This window comes from Nicotiana tomentosiformis, chromosome 1 (genome assembly GCF_000390325.3).
Source record: "Nicotiana tomentosiformis chromosome 1, ASM39032v3, whole genome shotgun sequence".
In the NCBI taxonomy this organism is placed as follows: Eukaryota; Viridiplantae; Streptophyta; class Magnoliopsida; order Solanales; family Solanaceae; genus Nicotiana; species Nicotiana tomentosiformis.
The window spans coordinates 88,131,804-88,149,313 of NC_090812.1; the positions used below are offsets into that span (position 1 = coordinate 88,131,804).

General features: G+C 39.8%; 1 protein-coding gene across 1 annotated transcript; it reads left to right on the forward strand.

Annotated features, from left to right (window-relative positions):
* Window positions 1-6,537: 6,537 nt before the first annotated feature.
* Window positions 6,538-6,930, forward strand: LOC138907124 (uncharacterized). The gene has a single exon (XM_070197341.1). It carries the CDS (start codon window positions 6,538-6,540, stop codon window positions 6,928-6,930), a length of 393 nt encoding a protein of 130 aa, XP_070053442.1.
* The last annotated feature ends 10,580 nt before the right edge of the window (window positions 6,931-17,510 follow it).

Genomic DNA, 17,510 nt, shown 5'->3' on the forward strand with positions numbered 1-17,510 from the left:
CGCAGGAGCGAGTTTTGTCTCACAAAAGCGAGACAGTAGGTGCGCAACTATGTCTGCCGATGCGAAGCAGCGCTGGGAAGAATTTTTTTAAGACGGGTCCTTGCTCATTTTTCACTCCATTTATTCATGGGAGCCGACTTTGGGAGCAATTTTGGAGCAACATTTTCATCATCAAATTGGAGGTAAGCGATTTCTTCACATTTTAAGTTAATTACACGTATTCTATAACGATTTAACATGAAAATTTATGAAAAATTGTGGGAGTTTTAAGAAAACCTAGAATTTGATAATTTTTGGATTTTGACCACAAAATTAGGCATGAAATCGAGAATATATCATATATTTGAATTTGTAGTATTATGGATAAAGCTTATCTTCGAACATTTTCGGAACCCGGCCACGTGGGCCCGAGGGTTGATTTTATTAACTTTTCGAGCGGAGTTGGGAATTGTTATGAATTGATTTAGTATGAGTATTAGAGTATATTTTTATTAGTTTGTACATTGTTTAACTAGTTTTGGAACGACGGGCATCCGTTTGAGGTGTTAGAGTAGCATTGGAGCCGGTTATGGAACTTCAGAGTGAAGTAAGTCTCATGTCTAACTCTGTGAGGGGAAAACTACCCTTAGGCGTTGTATTTGATATATGCTACTTGTTGCGGGGGCTACGTACACACGAGGTGACGAGAGTCCGTACGTAGCTAAATTCAGGTTATTGTCTGAGTAGACTTAGGTTTACACCATGCTATAATTGTACTATAGGAGTTATCTTTGCTCGTTTAATTCCTTTATTTCGCATTACAACTTGATACTAGACTTGCGTAGAATGATAGACTTGTTATTGTAGAGATTTGACGGGCTTCATGATTAGCCGCAGAATAATTGGACCCCTCTTACGAAATTCTCTCGTGCTATGTGCTTTCATCGAAAAGTTTTCCTTAAAAATAAATTCATAACTCTCACGTTTATTTGTAAATGGGGTCAAGGACCCGTTAAAGCTTCTTATTCTAATGGGATCGAGCCGTTCGCCTCGGCAGGATTATATACCACACTCTAATGGGAGCGGTTCGTTCGCCTCGGTAGTATAATATATGCATCTATGATTCGTGTCATTCGACCCTCGACAGTGCACACAGTATGATGGGATCGGGTTGTACGCCTCGGCATTTCTATAAAATACTCTTATGGAATCGTGCGTAATATTTGACAAGAAGCCAGTGTATCTGTGATTTTTCTTGATTTAAACTCTGACGACCTATCTGGTGAGGTCCATTATATATATACTCCGATTGAGGAGGTAACTGCTAACTGAGAGCTTGAGTTTATTGTTGAGAGGAAGATTGTACCATGTATTTATACTTGTTATTTCGTTTATTTATTCTGCCTCACATCTGTTTACTTCCTACTATATTTGATTTATTGGACCACTAGTAAGTGGCGATGTCGACCCCTCGTCACTACTTCTTCGGGGTTAGGGTCGTGATAAATACATAAATTTCAATAAAAAGATAAACAATGTAAAAGCCAAATAAAAAAGAAGAAAAACAGCAGGAAAAACATTTCACCGGAATCCACATTCTCGGACAGATTGGCTCTGACGACTGTTGTACAAGGTCGAGGAAAACCAATATAAAGGCATGCAATAGAAGAAACCATCAGGCATCTCAAACACAGACTGAATCAGCCCCTGCAATGATTTGAAGAATACAGTGTGATGTACCTCAGGAAGAGGACCAACAATATATATAGTCAGATACTTCAACGTAACAGTGAAAGGCCATATATAGTGCCGAATGCACATATCTCCTTCCAACAATTAAAATGACAAAAGGCAAATATACTTCATTCACAGTCTGATAAATTAATTGATTAAGGAGCAGCCTCCTTAAAATAGTCCCACAGGGATGTAGTTACCCAGAGAATGGTTTTACTTCTTACAGTTCCTTTCCTTCACCTATTTCCTTTTCTACAACTCCTGTATTAAATGCATATATTAATCTTGAAGCATAACACAAAAAGGTAGAGAAGGAAAAGTATAATAGTGGTAATATAGCAACACTCTATATTTAATGATACTAATCTATCGAAACACAAAAGAGTTAAGCAGAACAAATATAATAATACTAATTTTCCAATAATCTATATATAATCGACATTTAAGACATTGTTGTTGAACTTTGGAAGGAAAAAAAGTTACTACATCATTGTTGTACTCCGTACAAGGGGATACTTAGTAGAAGTAAATAATTATTTAATAGGTAAATAATTATAGTATTTCTGAATATTAACATATTTAATTATGATTTTTAGAAAAAATATTTACAAATTTAATTATGGATTGCGATAAAATCGTAGTAGCATTGATTTTTTGTATTCTTGGAAGTTAAATAGAATCTTTAGATCCTTAGTTATTGATTAGGGAAAAAATTATAGTATTGTAGAATATTTGAAGACATTGTTCTCGAACTTTGCTTGGAAAAACATTATCAGTAATATAACATTCTTCTACTCCATATCAGCGACACAGTTAGTATCAATTGTGAAAAAAATCATAGTAATGAAGAATCTTTGGATTTTTGAAAGTGTTTTAGAATTTGTACATTCTTAGTTACTGATTAAGGGGAAAAAGTTATACTTTCATAGAATACTGATGTTATACCCGGCGCCAGGCAAGGACAAACTTAAAGAATCAGAGTAAAAATCATGATATGATATATCATATTATTTTAATAAATTTTAGTTGTTATTTTATTTATTAATACAGTGTGTAGAAATATAATAAAATTTATATAATTAAAGGATACACATCATATGGTAATTAAATAAATTATTTGTTTCTTATTTTATTTTTTATTAAATTAGCAAGTACTTAGTAATAAATATTTACTAATGTGACTTTTTATTAACTTGCCAATTGGCTTAGTATTTTGTCACTATTTTTCGTTTAATATAACATAGATATTTATTTTCTTACTCTGAAAATATTTTTATTATTTTTACTCTTTGTAACGACCTGACCGATCGTTTTGAGTGTATTAGCCCTGACCCCCCTATTTATTACCTTCTCTGTGTTATACTGTGGTAACGTGACTTGCCGGGAAGTTTGGTTTTTGCCTTCTTTGTGTTATTTTGAGAGGGATTCTTGAGTAAATTCGCTTGTGGTTAAATTTACTCAATAATTATGTTTCCCCATTGATTTTTCCACCTAGATTGTGCAGTTTTGAGGTGTAATTTTGGAGCTTGAGGCTAGGGATGTGGAGAGTTTAAATTGGGGATTTGAGTGACGATTTGGTGTCGGATTGTAAATTAGGTATGGTTGGACTCGTGGTTGAATGAGCTTCCGAATTTTGTGACTTTTTGGGGCGATTTTTCAATTCTTTGCAAAAATCATAATTTTATTATTTAGATTAGTTTCCTATAGTTATATTTATAGCATGTAATTGCTTTTGGTTAGATTTGAGCCGTTCGGAGTTGGAAAATGGAGGGAAGGGACTTCTTATTGATTGATTGAGCGTGGTTTGAGGTAAGTGACTTGTCTAACCTTGTGTGTGTGGGGGGGGGGGGGGGGAGGGGAATCCCCCTTAGGATTTGGTACTGTTGTGACAATTTGTGATATGTGAGGGTCGTTTACGCGAGGTGACGAGTGCGTACACGGGCTAAATATTGAAATTCTAGTTTTAGCTAAGTAGTTTCCTTTTTATGCCTTAACTGTGTTACTTTAGCATATATAGTCATCATGTTTAGCCTAAATTTACATGTATATTTGTCTTACCTCTTATTTGCAGCTTGTACTACATGCTTAGTTGAATTTTCTGCTTTTGTTGAATCCGTAATCGTTATTAAACCGTAGGATTCTTTACTTGAAATTGCTATCATTGAAATATCATTGTTTCAGTTGTTAAGTTTTGGTTTTCGTGATTTTTGTCGAGGTGACTGGTTGTTATTGTGGCACGAGGTTTCTGTCGTGTGATTGTTATTGTTGCACGAGGTTTCTGCCGTGCGATTGTTATTGTTGCACGAAGTTTCTGCCGTGCGGTTGTTATTGTTTGCACGAGGTTTCTGCCGTGCCGTTGTGATTATTGATACACATGAGTGGTATAAGAAAATATTATGAGATATTTATTTTTGGGACTACGAGGAGGTACCTCGGGAGTGCCTCTGTTGATTTTCTCTATTTGTTACATTGATTGTTGTTGTTTTACTTATTTTGTAAGATTCCTGCTTCCTTTCATGTTGTATTTGCTTTCTTTGATTCCGTGTTGTTAGCTTCCGTAAATTCTTATTGTTTCACTTCCCTGTCCTTTTATTTTATCATTACACCTTCTGCCTTGTTTCTTACTACTCCCAGTAAAGCCCTGACTTGGCCTTATCACTACTCTACCGAGGTTAGGCTTGTCACTTACTGGGTGTCGTTGTGGTGTACTCATACTACGCTTCTGTACATGTTTTGTGCAAATCCAGGTATATCTCATCAGCCTCGGTGTTAGTGTGTGGAGTGACTTGCTTATTTACATATCTATTTCAGGAAATCAACAGAGGCACTTCCGTAAATTTTGCACGACAAGGAATCAAAAAAGTAAAGCTTTACAAGTGTTATGAGTCCTATGGAGTCGTGACAAGTTGGTATCAGAGCTCTAAGTTCATAGGTGTTATGAGTCACAAGCAGGTTTAATAGAGTCTAGCGGATCGGTACGGAGACGTCTATACTTATCTTTGGGAGGCTATGGAACTGTTAGGAAAAGCTTTACTTCTTTGATTCCTTATCGTGCAAAATTGTTGACTTCATAATTCAAAACTTATGTCTTTCTATTCTCTCACAGATGTTGAGAACACGTACAGTCGGATCAGATGACCAGACACTCGCGCCCTCTGCTAGAGCCACAATAGGTCGGGGCTAGGGTAGAGGTCGAGGACGTCCACGTGGTGCAGCCAGAGCACCCGCACGAGCTGCTACGGAGAAGCCACCAGTAGCTCCAGTTGGAGCACATGTATCGGAGACGCCTGTTACTACACCAGCTCTCCAGGAGACCCTCGCCCAGTTCCTGGGCATGTTCGGCACCTTAGCTCAAGAAGGGTTGATCCTACTTGCTCCTACCACATATCAGGCCGGGGGAGGAGCACAAACTCCCGCCACCCATACCCCAGAGCAGCGGGTTCAGGTCGACCAGCTTCCAAAGTTCATACCAATGCAACCGGTAGCCCCAGTTCAGCCCGAGGTTAGGGCAGCAGTTTCTGAAGAGGAGCAGCTCAGGCTCGAGAGGTACAAGAAGTACCTCCCTCCTATTTTCAGTGGCTTGGCGTCAGAGGATGCCTAGGGTTTTCTTGAGGAGTGCCACCATATCCTCCGTACCATGGGTATTGCGGAGTCTAGTGGGGTTGCTTTTACTACGTTCCATCTTAGGGGAGCGGATTATCAGTGGTGATGAGCATATGAGTTGGGTAGTCCGACCGAGGCAACTTCACTCACTTGGACTCAGTTCTCAGATATTTTCTTGAGGGAGTATATTCCCCAGAGTCTTAGATATGCATGGCACGCAGAGTTTGAGCAGTTGCGCTAGGGTTCTATGATCATGTCAGAGTATGAGGTCTGGTTCAATGATTTGTCTAGACATGCAGCGGCCTTGGTTGCTACTGTTAGAGAGCGAGTCCGTCGATTTGTCGAGGGGCTCAACCCCAATACCAGATTTAGCATGGCCCGAGAGTTGGAGATGGACATTGCATACCAGCAGGTAGTAGGGATTGCAAGGATATTGGAGGGCATGCTGACTCGGGAGAGAGAGGAGAGAGAGAAAAAGAGGTCTCGAGAGTCCGGCACTTATAATAGTACTCGTGCCCCAGCTACAGCTTGTCAGGGTAGGGGCTATGTGAGTCTCCCTTTTCATTCAGCATTTCCAGCTACCAGCATATTCCGACCACTCCTAGGCCCCAGGCTCCCTATTATGCATTGTCATTGTCTAGTGTACCTCATGCACGGGGTGCTTTCAACGGTCAGTCCAACCGATCAAGTCCGAGCCAGCCACAGAAACCACATCCTCCGAGAGATTGTTTTGAGTGTGGTGACACTTTTCATATGATGAGGGATTGCCCCAGACTCAGGAGGGGTGCACCTCCACAAACCACTCAGGTACTGCATGCTCTACTGGGTCCTCAGTCTATGGTTATAGCACCAACTACCACTCTACCTGCACAGCCAGCTCAAGGTGGAGGTCGAGCAGGTAGAGGTTGCCCTAGAGGGGGAGGCGATGCCAGATACTATGCTCTTCCTGCTAGGACGGAGGCAGTCTCATCTGACTCTATCATCACAGTTATTATTCCTGTCTGAAATAGAGATGCATCAGTCTTATTTGATCCAGGCTCCACTTATTCCTATGTGTCATCTTATTTTGCTCCATACTTTGGTGTATCTCGTGATTCTTTGAGTTCTTCTGTCTATGTGTCTACACATGTGGGAGATTCTATTATTGTTAACCGTGTGTATCGGTCGTGTTTGGTTGTTATTAGTGGTTTTTAGACCAGAGCAGATCTATTATTGCTCAGTATGGTAGACTTTGATATTATTTTGGGCATAGACTGGTTGTCGCCCTATTATGTTATTCTTGAATATCACGCTAAGACTGTGAAGCTGGCTATGCCAGGATTACCAAGGTTAGAGTGGAGAAGTACCTTAGATTATAATCCTAGCAGTGTTATTTCATTTCTAAAGGCTCAGTGGATGGTTGAGAAGGGGTTTGATGCGTATCCGGCATATGTGAGAGATGTCAGTGTTGATACTACTACAATTGAGTCAGTTCCGGTGGTGAGTGATTATCCAGATGTATTCCTGGCAAATCTTCCGGACATGTCACCCGACAAGGATAACGACTTTGGTATTGATTTGTTACCGGGCACTCAGTCCATTTTTATTCCACCCTATTATATGGCCCCAGCATAGTTGAAAGAGTTAAAGGAATAATTTCAAGAGTTGCTTGATAAGGGCTTCATTCGGCCCAGTGTGTCGCCTTGGGGTGCTCCAGTCTTATTTGTAAAGAAGAAAAATGGTTTTATGCCAATATGTATTGATTATCGCCAGTTGAAAAAGGTTACAGTGAAGAACAAGTATCCATTTCCACGTATTGATGACTTATTTGATCAGCTTCAGGGTGCCAGAGTGTTCTCTAAGATCGACTTGCATTCAGGCTATCATCAGTTAAAGATTCGGGAGCCAGATATCCCGAAGACTACCTTCAAGATTTGGTATGGTCATTACGAGTTCCTTGTGATGTCTTTTGGGTTGACCAACGCCCCAGCAGCATTCATGCACGTGATAAGCAGTGTATTTCAGCCCCTATCTTGACTCGTTCATTATTATGTTTATTGAAGACATTACAGTACACTCCGGAGCCGAGAGGATCATGAGCAGCACCTGAAGACTCTGCTTCAGACCTTGAGAGAAAAGAAGTTATATGCAAAATTTTCGAAGTATGAATGCTGGCTAGATTCAGTGACATTTTTGGGTCATGTAGTATCGAGTGAGGGGATCAAAGTAGATCCGAAAAAAGATTGAAGCAGTGCAAAGTTAGCCCATACCATCCTCAGCTACGGGATCCAGAGTTTTCTTGGCTTGGCGGGAATTACGGTCGATTTATAGAAGGTTTCTCGTCTATTGTAGCACATATGACCAGGCTGACCCAGAAGGGTGCTCCGTTTAGTTGGACCGAGAAGTGTGAGGAGAGCTTTCAAAAGCTCAAGACTTCTTTGACTAAAGCCCCAGTGTTGGTACTTCCTACTGGTTCGGGGTCCTATACGGTGTATTGTGATGCGTCGCGCATTGGTCTCGGCACGGTGTTGATGCAGGATGGTAGGGTGATTTCCTATGCGTCTAGTCAGTTGAAGGTGCATGATAAGAACTATCATGTCCACAACCTCGAGTTAGCAGCTATTGTTCATGCCTTGAAGATCTGGCAACACTATTTGTACGGTGTCCCTTGTGAGGTCTACACCGATCACTAGAGTCTACAGTATCTATTCAAATAGAAGGATCTTAACTTGCGACAGCGGAGGTGAATGGAGTTTATTAAGGACTATGATATCACTATTCTATATCATCCCGAGAAGGCCAATGTGGTGGTTGATGCCAAGAGTCGCAAGGCGAAGAATTTGGGCAGCTTAGCATATCTACTAGTAGCAGAGAGGCCAGCCTTGGCCAACCAGTTTGTTATATTGGATGTTTCTTAGCTGAGCCGAGTTTTAGCTAGTGTGGTTTCACGGTCTTCTCTTTATGATAGTATCATAGAGCGTCAGTATGACTACCCCCATCTGATTGTCCTCAAGGACATTGTTCAGCACGGCGATGCCAAGGATGTCACTATTGGAGAGGACGGTGTATTACGGATACAAGACAAGCTATGTGTGTCCAATGTAGACGGTTTGCGTGAGTTAATTCTCAGGAGACTCACAGTTTGTGATACTCTATTCATTCAGGTGCCGCAAAGATGTATCGGGACCTAAGGCAGCATTATTGATGGAGGAGAATGAAGAAGATCACAGTGGAGTATGTGGATCGGTGCCTAAATTGTCAGCAGGTGAAGTACGAGCATCAGTGTCCAGGTGGATTGCTTCAGAAACTAGAGATTCCGGAGTGGAAATAGGAGAGGATCACTATGGATTTTGTTGTTGGGCTCCCACGGACTCAGAGGAAGTTCGATGCAGTTTGGGTGATTGCGGATAGGCTGACCAAGCCGGCTCATTTCATTCCAATGGTGACCACTTACTCTTCAAAGCAGCTGGCTCAGATTTACATTCGTGAGATTGTCAGGATTCATGGCGTGCCGGTATCTATCATCTCTGATTGGGGTACGTAGTTTACATCGCGGTTCTGAAGAGTCGTACAGCATAAGTTGGGTACTCGTGTAGAGTTGAGCACAGTATTTCACCCTCAGACGGACGGACAGTCCTAGCGCACTATTCATATATTGGAGGATATGTTTTGTGCGTGTGTGATGGAGTTTGGGGGTTCTTGGGATCAGTTTTTATCGCTTGCAGAGTTTACCTACAATAACAGCTACCAATCGAGAATTCAGATGGCCTCGTATGAGGCTTTGTATAGTAGACAGTGTCGGTCCCTAGTGGGTTGGTTTGAGCCGGGTGAGGCTAGGCTATTGGGTACAAACTTGGTTCAGGATGCCTTGGAAAAGGTTAAATTAATTCAGGATCGACTTCGTACAGTCCAATCCAGACAGAAGAGTTATGCAGATCGGAAGGTTTGCGACATTGCATTCATGGTTGGGGAGCGAGTCTTACTCCGGGTTTCACCCATGAAGGGTGTTATGAGGTTCGAGAAGAAGGGCAAGCTAAGCCCTAGGTATATCGGACCTTTTGAGATTCTTGAGAGGGCTGGAGAGGTAGCCTACAGACTTGCACTACCACCCAATCTAACTACAGTTCATCGAGTATTCCATATTTCTATGATCTGGAAGTATCACGGCGATCCGTCTCATGTGTTAGACTTCAGCTCAGTTTAGTTGGACAAGGATCTATCTTATGTTAAGGAGTCGGTAGCCATTTTGGACAGGCAGGTCCAGAAGTTGAGGTCGAAAACCATTGCGTCAGTTAAGGTCCAGTGGAGGGGTCAGCCAGTCGAGTAGGTGACTTGGGAGACCGAGCATGATATGTGCAGCCATTATCCTCATCTTTTCACCACTTCAGGTATGTCTCTAAACTCTTTCGAGGACGAATATTTGTTTTAAGAGGGGGAGGATGTAATGACCCGACCGAATGTTTTGAGTGTATTAGCCCTGACCTCCCTATTTATTACCTTCTCTGTGTTATATTGTGGTTACGTGACTTTTCGGGAGGTTTGGTTTTTGGTTTCGGAGTGAAATATGACACATAGTCCCTAAATTGGAGATTTAAGTCGTAGGAGTTTACCGTAGTTTGACTTGAGTGAAGTCGACTCCGGAATGGAGTTTTGTAGGTTCGAATAGCTCTGTATGATGATTTTGGTCTTTGGAGCGTGTCCGGATATTTATTTGGAGGTTGGTGGGTCATTTCAGTGTAAATTGGCGAAAATTGAAAGATTTTTTGGAAAGTTTAACATGGAGTGAACTTTTTGATATCGGGGTCGGACTTTGATTCCGGAAGTTAGAATAGGTCTGTAATGTCTTTTAGGACTTGTGTGCAAAATTTGAGGTCAATCGGACGTGATTTGATAGGTTTTGGAATCGGATGTGGAAGTTAGAAGTTCAAAAGTTCATTAGGCTTGAATCGATGCACAATTCGTGATTTTAGCATTGTTTGATGTGATTTGAAGGCTCGACTAAGTTTGTATCGTGTTCTAGGACTTGTTTGTATTTTTGGTTGAGGTTCTGGGGGCCTTGGGTGGAGTTCGGATGGTTAACGGATCAAGTTTGGAAGTTGAGAGACTACTGAAGCTCACCAGTTCTGGTGCAATCGCACCTGTGGAGTTGTGATAGCAAGTGCGAGTGGATGAAACGCAGATGTGGCCTAGAGTTGAGTGTGTAGTATTAGCATGTGCGAGAGAATTACCGTACCTGCGTGGCCGCAGATGCGGCGAGTGGATCGTAGAAGCGGGATTTGATTAGATCACTGTGGAGCGCAAATGCGTAAGAATTTTCGCAGGTGCGGACTCGCACCTGCGCGAGTGTCATCGCAGAAGCGGAGGCAGTGGAGCCTTTTGCATCCCACAGAAGCGGAAGATATCTCGCATATGCGAAACCGCAGGTACGAAAGTGCTTGGTAGAATATTAAGTTCGAGCGTTTCGTGATTTCCTTCATTTTGGACATTTCAAGCTCGGGATTAGGTGATTTTGAGAGGGATTTCGAAGGGATTATTGACGTAAGTCGCTTGTGGTTAAATTTACTTAATAATTATGTTTCCTCATTGATTTTTCCACCTAGATTGTGCGATTTTGAGGTGTAATTTTAGAGTTTGAGGCTAGGGATGTGGAGAGTTTAAATTGGGTATTTGAGTGACGATTTGGTGTCGGATTTTGGTAAATTTGGTATGGTTGGACTCGTGGTTGAATGGGCTTCCGGATTTTGTGACTTTTGTTAGGTTCCGAGACGTGGGCCTAGGTCAACGTTTTGGGGAGATTTTTCAATTCTACGCAAAAATCATAATTTCATTATATAGATTAGTTTCCTATAGTTATAATTATAGTATGTAATTGCTTTTGGCTAGATTTGAGTCGTTCGAAGTCGGAAAATCGAGGGAAGGGCCTTCTTATTGATTGATTGAGTATGGTTTGAGGTAAGTGACTTGTCTAACCTTATGTGGGGAAAATTTCTCTTAGGTTTTGGTATTGTTGTGACAATTTATGATATGTGAGGGTCGTGTACGCGAGGTGACGAGTTCGTACACGGGCTAAATATTGAAATTCCGGTTTTAGCGAAGTAGTTTCTTTTTTATGCCTTAACTGTGTTACTTTAGCATCCATAGTCATCATGTTTAGCCTAAATTCACATGTCTATTTGTCTTACCTCTTATTTGCAGCTTGTACTATATGCTTAGTTGAATTTCCTGCTTTTCTTGATTCCGTAATCGTTATTAAGCCGTCGGATTCTTTACTTGAAATTTCTATCTTTGAAATATCATTGTTTCAGTTGTTAAATTTTTGTTTTTCATGATTTTTGTCGAGGTGATTGGTTGTTATTGTGGTACGAGATTTCTACCGTGCAGTTGTTATTGTTGCACGAGATTTCTATCGTGTGGTTGATATTGTTGCACGAGGTTTCTGTCGTGCGGTTGTTATTGCTGCACAAGGTTTCTGTCATGCGGTTATTATTGTTTGTACGAGGTTTCTTCCATGCCGTTGTGATTATTGATACGCCTGGGTGGTATAAGGAAACATTGAGAGATATTTACTTTTGGGACTATGAGGATGTACCTCGGGAGTGCCCCTGTTGATTTCCTCTATTTGTTGCATTGTTTGTTGTTGTTTTCCTTAACTTGTAAGATTCCTTCTTCCTTTCGTGTTGTATTTGCTTTATTTGATTCCATGTTGTTACCTTCCATAAATTCTTATTGTTTCACTTCCCTGTCTTTTTATTTTATCATTATATCTTCTGCCTTGTTTCTTATTACTCCCAATATGGCTCTGACCTGACCTCGTCACTACTCTACCGAGGTTAGGCTTGACACTTACTGGGTATCATTATGGTGTACTCATACTACGCTTATGTACATATTTTGTGCAGATCCAGGTATATCTCATGAGCCTCGGTGTTAGTGTGTGGAGTGACTTGCTTATCAGAGACTTCAAGGTACACCTGCCCGGGTCCGCAGGCCTCTGAGTCCCCTTCTATTCCGTCTTTTCCTTGTTTCTTATGTTATGGATAGAGAGTGATGTACAGGATTGCAATATTGTATCTAGAGCTTGTGACTTATTTCTTATCGGGTTTTGGGAGTTGTGCTTATATTGAGCTGAAGTTTTCATTTTATTCAATTGATGCATTTAAGTTGTTATTTCAGTTATTCGCATGTTGTTAGACTTACCTAGTACGGAGGAAAATTGGGTCGTGACACTCTTTAAAATATTTTAATTGTCTAAATTTATCAATATATTTTTTGAGTGTTATTTACTTACCTCTTATTTTTATTAGTTAATTTAAATTATAAATATTCTAGTGGTTTCTTTATCCCTCTCTTTTTATACATTCTTTTCTACGGTAATATTTAATTATTTTTATCATTTTGCATTCTACTTGTAATTAAAATAACGTAATATCTTTTTTTTTTTGTTAAATTATAATTTTGAATTCATCAAAAATATAAAAAAGATAAGTCTTTTAAATGTTTTTAAAAAATATACTAATATTTTTAATAATTGTTGTTTTGTGTTATATATATAATATTCTTATCTTATGTATAAATATTCTAATATCATTTTGTTTTTTTATTATTTTTCAATAAGGAATTATGAGTTCTATTCTTCTGTTTAAAAACTAAAACTTCCTATATGAAAAAATTAATTAATACTTTACGCTATCGCTTGGAATTCTTTCTTTCTTTAATATTCTTCCTTTATGATTCTTTATTTATTATAATTTCAATTATGAATATATGTACGGATTTTCTTATCATAATTCTACTTATAAGTCTTATATTTCTATATGTTTTCTAAAATTTATAAAAACATTTTTGTTTCTTACTTATTCTAATTGTATTATTCGTTACTTACTATTATCAAATTATGACATAAAATATTTAGTAACTTACCACTTTAATATAATAAAATGGATATAGTCTTGTATTACTCATAAAATGTAACTTGACTTTATCTTGTATGACTATTTCTCAGAATTCTCTTGTTCAAATTTATCAATAATAAATTTTTGTATTATTTATTTACTAAATTTTGTCAAATAATTTAAAGGGTAAAAAAAATTATACTATCTCTATTTTTCTCTTTATACATTAGTTTTTGTTCTATAATATTTTAACTTTTTTCTATTTAGCGTTTATCTGTAATAAAAATATTGTTATATTATTTTTATAAATGTGTGGTGTTGAATTAATTCAAAGTTTAAATAGAGAAGTTCGTTTTTTATATCTCATAAATCTACTAATAAATGTAATGATTATTATTTTAATATCACTTTCAATAAGCAATTAAATTAAATTCTCCTTCCTTTTTGTATTTAGTATGAAAGTTGACTTTTATTTTTTTATTAAATTACTACATAAAATTTAAATTATGTCTTTATATTTTTATTTGTTTCTTAGAATTATGTCAATTGTCTATATGTTTTGTTTTAGTTTTATCTATTATAATATTTTCAGTTACGCGATCTTATCTATATAGTATGACCATATGAATTATTTTAAAAAACTTTCTCATCTCAAAGATCAAATAAGTCTTATCCTTTTTTATATCTCAACACTGAAATTTTGTATTTACATATTTGTTTAGCCCTATTTTTGGTTTCTTATCCATGTTATTAAGTTACCCATAATTTAAAATTGTTGATATCTTCTGCTACTCTCATTGGGTCTATCAAAAATAGCACATCTGCCCTTCTAGAGGTAAGGGTAAAGTAACGACCCGACCGGTCGTTTTGAGCTCTAGCGCATCGTTCGGTGATTTGAGGCCTTGAGTAGCCTCACTTCATGTTTTATGACTTGTACGCGTAGTCGGAATTGAATTTCGGGAAGTTCGGAGTAGTTTCAGAAGGAAAATTGTCAATTCGGCAGCTTTAAGTTGGAAGAGCTGACTAAGGTTTGACTTTTGAGTGAACGGCCTCGGAATTGGGATTTGAAGGTTCCAATAGGTTCGTATGATAATTTTGGACTTGGGCGTATGTTCGAGTTGAGTGTCGGGTGGTACGGGAGCATTTCGACGTCTATTATGGAAGGTTGGCATTTTGGAAGTTTAACAATTTTTTATGTTTGATTTAAAATGGATTTTGGTGTTATCGATGACTGTTTGAAGTTTTGAGCCTTGGAATAGGTTTGTATCGTGATTTGTGACTTGCACGCAAAATTTGACGTCATTCCGGAATGTTCAAGTATAATTCAACGCGTTCGGTGAAGTTTAAATGTTTGAAAGTTTAAAGAAAGGTTTTGATCGTCAATTTATAATTTTGATGTTGTTTGACATGGTCTGAGGCTTCAATTAAGTCTGTATCATATTTTGGGATGTTTTGGTATATATGGATGGGGTCCCGAGGGCCTCGGGTGCGAATTGGATTGGAAACGGATCGAGTTTGGACTTGGAAGAATTGCTGAGGCAGTTGAGATCTAGTGCAACTACACCTGCGTGGAAAGGGCCACAGGTGCGAGCTCGCAGAAGAGGCCATAAGGGTCGCACAAGAGGAGGGGAGTGAGGTTGGTTGGATTCGCAGGTGCGAGGAATCCACCGCACCTGCGAGCTCGCAGGTGCGGGCTGTTGGTCGCAGAAGCGAAATAGGGTAAGAGGAGGTATTTTCGCAGAAACGGAAGAAGGGGCGCAGGTGCGCCTTCATAGGTGTGAAACCTTGCCCGTAGATGCGGATGAGGGGAGGCCTTAAGGGAACCGCAGGAGCGGAATTTTGGCCGCACCTGCGGGATCGCAGATACGGTCAAGTGACTGCAGGTGCGATGATCGCTTGGCAGAGGGACTTGATAAGTACGTGGATTTGGCTCATTTTCATTTTATTTCTTCCATGGGAGCCGGCCTTGGAGCGATTTTGGAGCACTATTTTCATTGTCTATCATGAGGTAAGTAATTTCTACAAGTTGTGAGTTAAATATACGAATTTGGACTTATAACAGTTGTGAGAATTTTGGAATTTTAAGAGAAAACCTAAAAATTGGTATTTCAAATTTTGACCACGATTTTGGAAGTGAAGTTAGGAATAAAATATGTATTTGAGTTCGTAATATTATGTGTAAAGTTTATCTTCGAAACTTTCCGGAATGCTGGCACGTGGGCCTGAGGGTTGACTTTATTTACTTTTCGAGCGGAGTTGGGAATTGTTATAAATTGATTAATTATAAGCATTGGAATATATTTTTGATTTATTTGCACATTATTTTGCTAGTTTCGGACCGATGGAATTTTGGTTTGAGGTGTTAGAGAGGCGTTGGAGCCAGTTATGGAACTTCAGAGCGAGGTAAGTCTCTTGTCTAACCCTGTGAGGAGGAATTTACACCGTAGGTATTATTCTTGATGTATGCTACATGTTGTGGGAACTACGCACGTATGAGGTGACTAGTGTCTGTGCTTATGCTAGAGGTTCTGATTATGTCTGGGTAGACTTAGGTTCACGCCATGCTTAAATTTTATTATTTGAGTAATCCTTGCCTGTATAATTCTCTTATTTTGCGTTGCGACCTGAGACTAGGCTTGCGTAGCGTGATAGACTCGCTATTGTAGAGATTTGACGACCTACTTGATTAGCCGCGGAATAATTGTGTTTCCCTTATGAAATTCTCTCGCGTTGTGCGTTTTCATTGAAAAGCTTTTTTCATTTCATAACTCATACATATCTTCGTGAGTGGGGTCAAGGACCCGTTAAAGTATCATATTCTCATGGGAGTGGGCCATTCGTCTCGGCAGTATAATAGATGCATCAATGATTTGTGTCGTTCGACCCTCGGCAGTGTATACATTATTATGGGATCGGGCCGTTCGCCTCGGCAGCGTCGTGCATAATATTTGACAAGAAACCAGTGTATCCGTGCGTTTTTCTGATTTGAGTTCTGACGACCTATCTGGTGAGGTCCATTTCATATATACTCCGGTTGAGGCGGTAACTGATAATTGAGAGCTTAGGTTTACTGTTCAGAGGAATATCATACCACGTACCTATATTTATTTATAGTGTGTATTACCCTGCCGTATAATTTATTTACTTCCTACTATATTTGATTTATTAGACCACTAGTAAGTGTCGATGTCGATCTCTTGTCAGTACTTCTCCGGGGTTATGCTAGATACTTACTAGGTACGCGTTAATTTACGTACTCATACTACACTTGTTTTACTTATTGTACAGGTATATATATATATATATATATATATATATATATATATATATATATATATGTGTGTGTGTGTGTGTGTGTGTGTGTGTGTGTGTGTGTGTATGTCATGGGCGGTTTTCCAGCCATGCCCCATGATCCCTTGGACGCGCCCTGTGATGTCCTGGCCAGCCTCCCAACGCCCGTCGCCACGATCGGCCCCGTGGTCTCGGCAGCTCCAAGTGACAAGCGCGCATGTGCCTCTGTCGCCCCACCGATAGCCATCGCCAGCGCCCAGCCACAGGCAAAAGCCAACAGCGCCGCGCGCGCAGACAATGCCGCGCGCGCAGACCCTGATGCTAAAGACAAAGTTGCTGCCAACGGACTTGCTGCTGCTTTGTAGAAGACTAAGTCCTTTTCATTGTAAATATAGAGTAGTTTTGCTGCATTTTCTTTAAGTGTGATTTTCCAGCTTTCATAGGTCTAGTCATGTAACTTTGGTTTATTTTTTTAAGCATTATTAAGGGGGACCAAGCAATCAAAACTTTCAAGCAAGCAAACAATTCTCTGTACTGGTGTCTCTCCCCCCGACACCGTCTTGTTTTCTGTAATAGCTTTCATTCAATGCAATCAAGCTTTCTTTCATTCTCAATTCTCTTTTCTGCTCTCTTTCAATTGCTCTGATACCAACTGTTACGCGGCGCCTTCCTGAAGTTTCTTGGAAGGGCGACGTAAGGCTAGGCAACCGATGTCAGTACGGTTGTTGTCCGCCAACTGAGGTCCCCTCCGTACGGTGTAGAACTGGCCTCAAATGGTCGATGACGTCGCTCAGTATGTGAAGACTTGTCTAGTATGCCAGAAAGATAAGTCAGACCGCTTGACGCAGGCAGGGCTCTTGGAACCACTAGCTGTACCAAAAAGACCTTGGGAAAGCGTTTCCCTGGACTTCATCACCGGATTGCCCAAGGTCGGAGATCTCACAACTATCTTGGTTGTGGTGGATCGGTTTTCCAAGTATGCTACCTTTATAGCAGCCCCACAATATATATCAGCAGAAGATACAGCTCGAC

Coding starts and splice junctions, on each gene's coding strand:
- LOC138907124 (XM_070197341.1), top strand. CDS start 6,538: ATGGTAGACTTTGATATTATTTTGGGCATAGACTGGTTGTCGCCCTAT.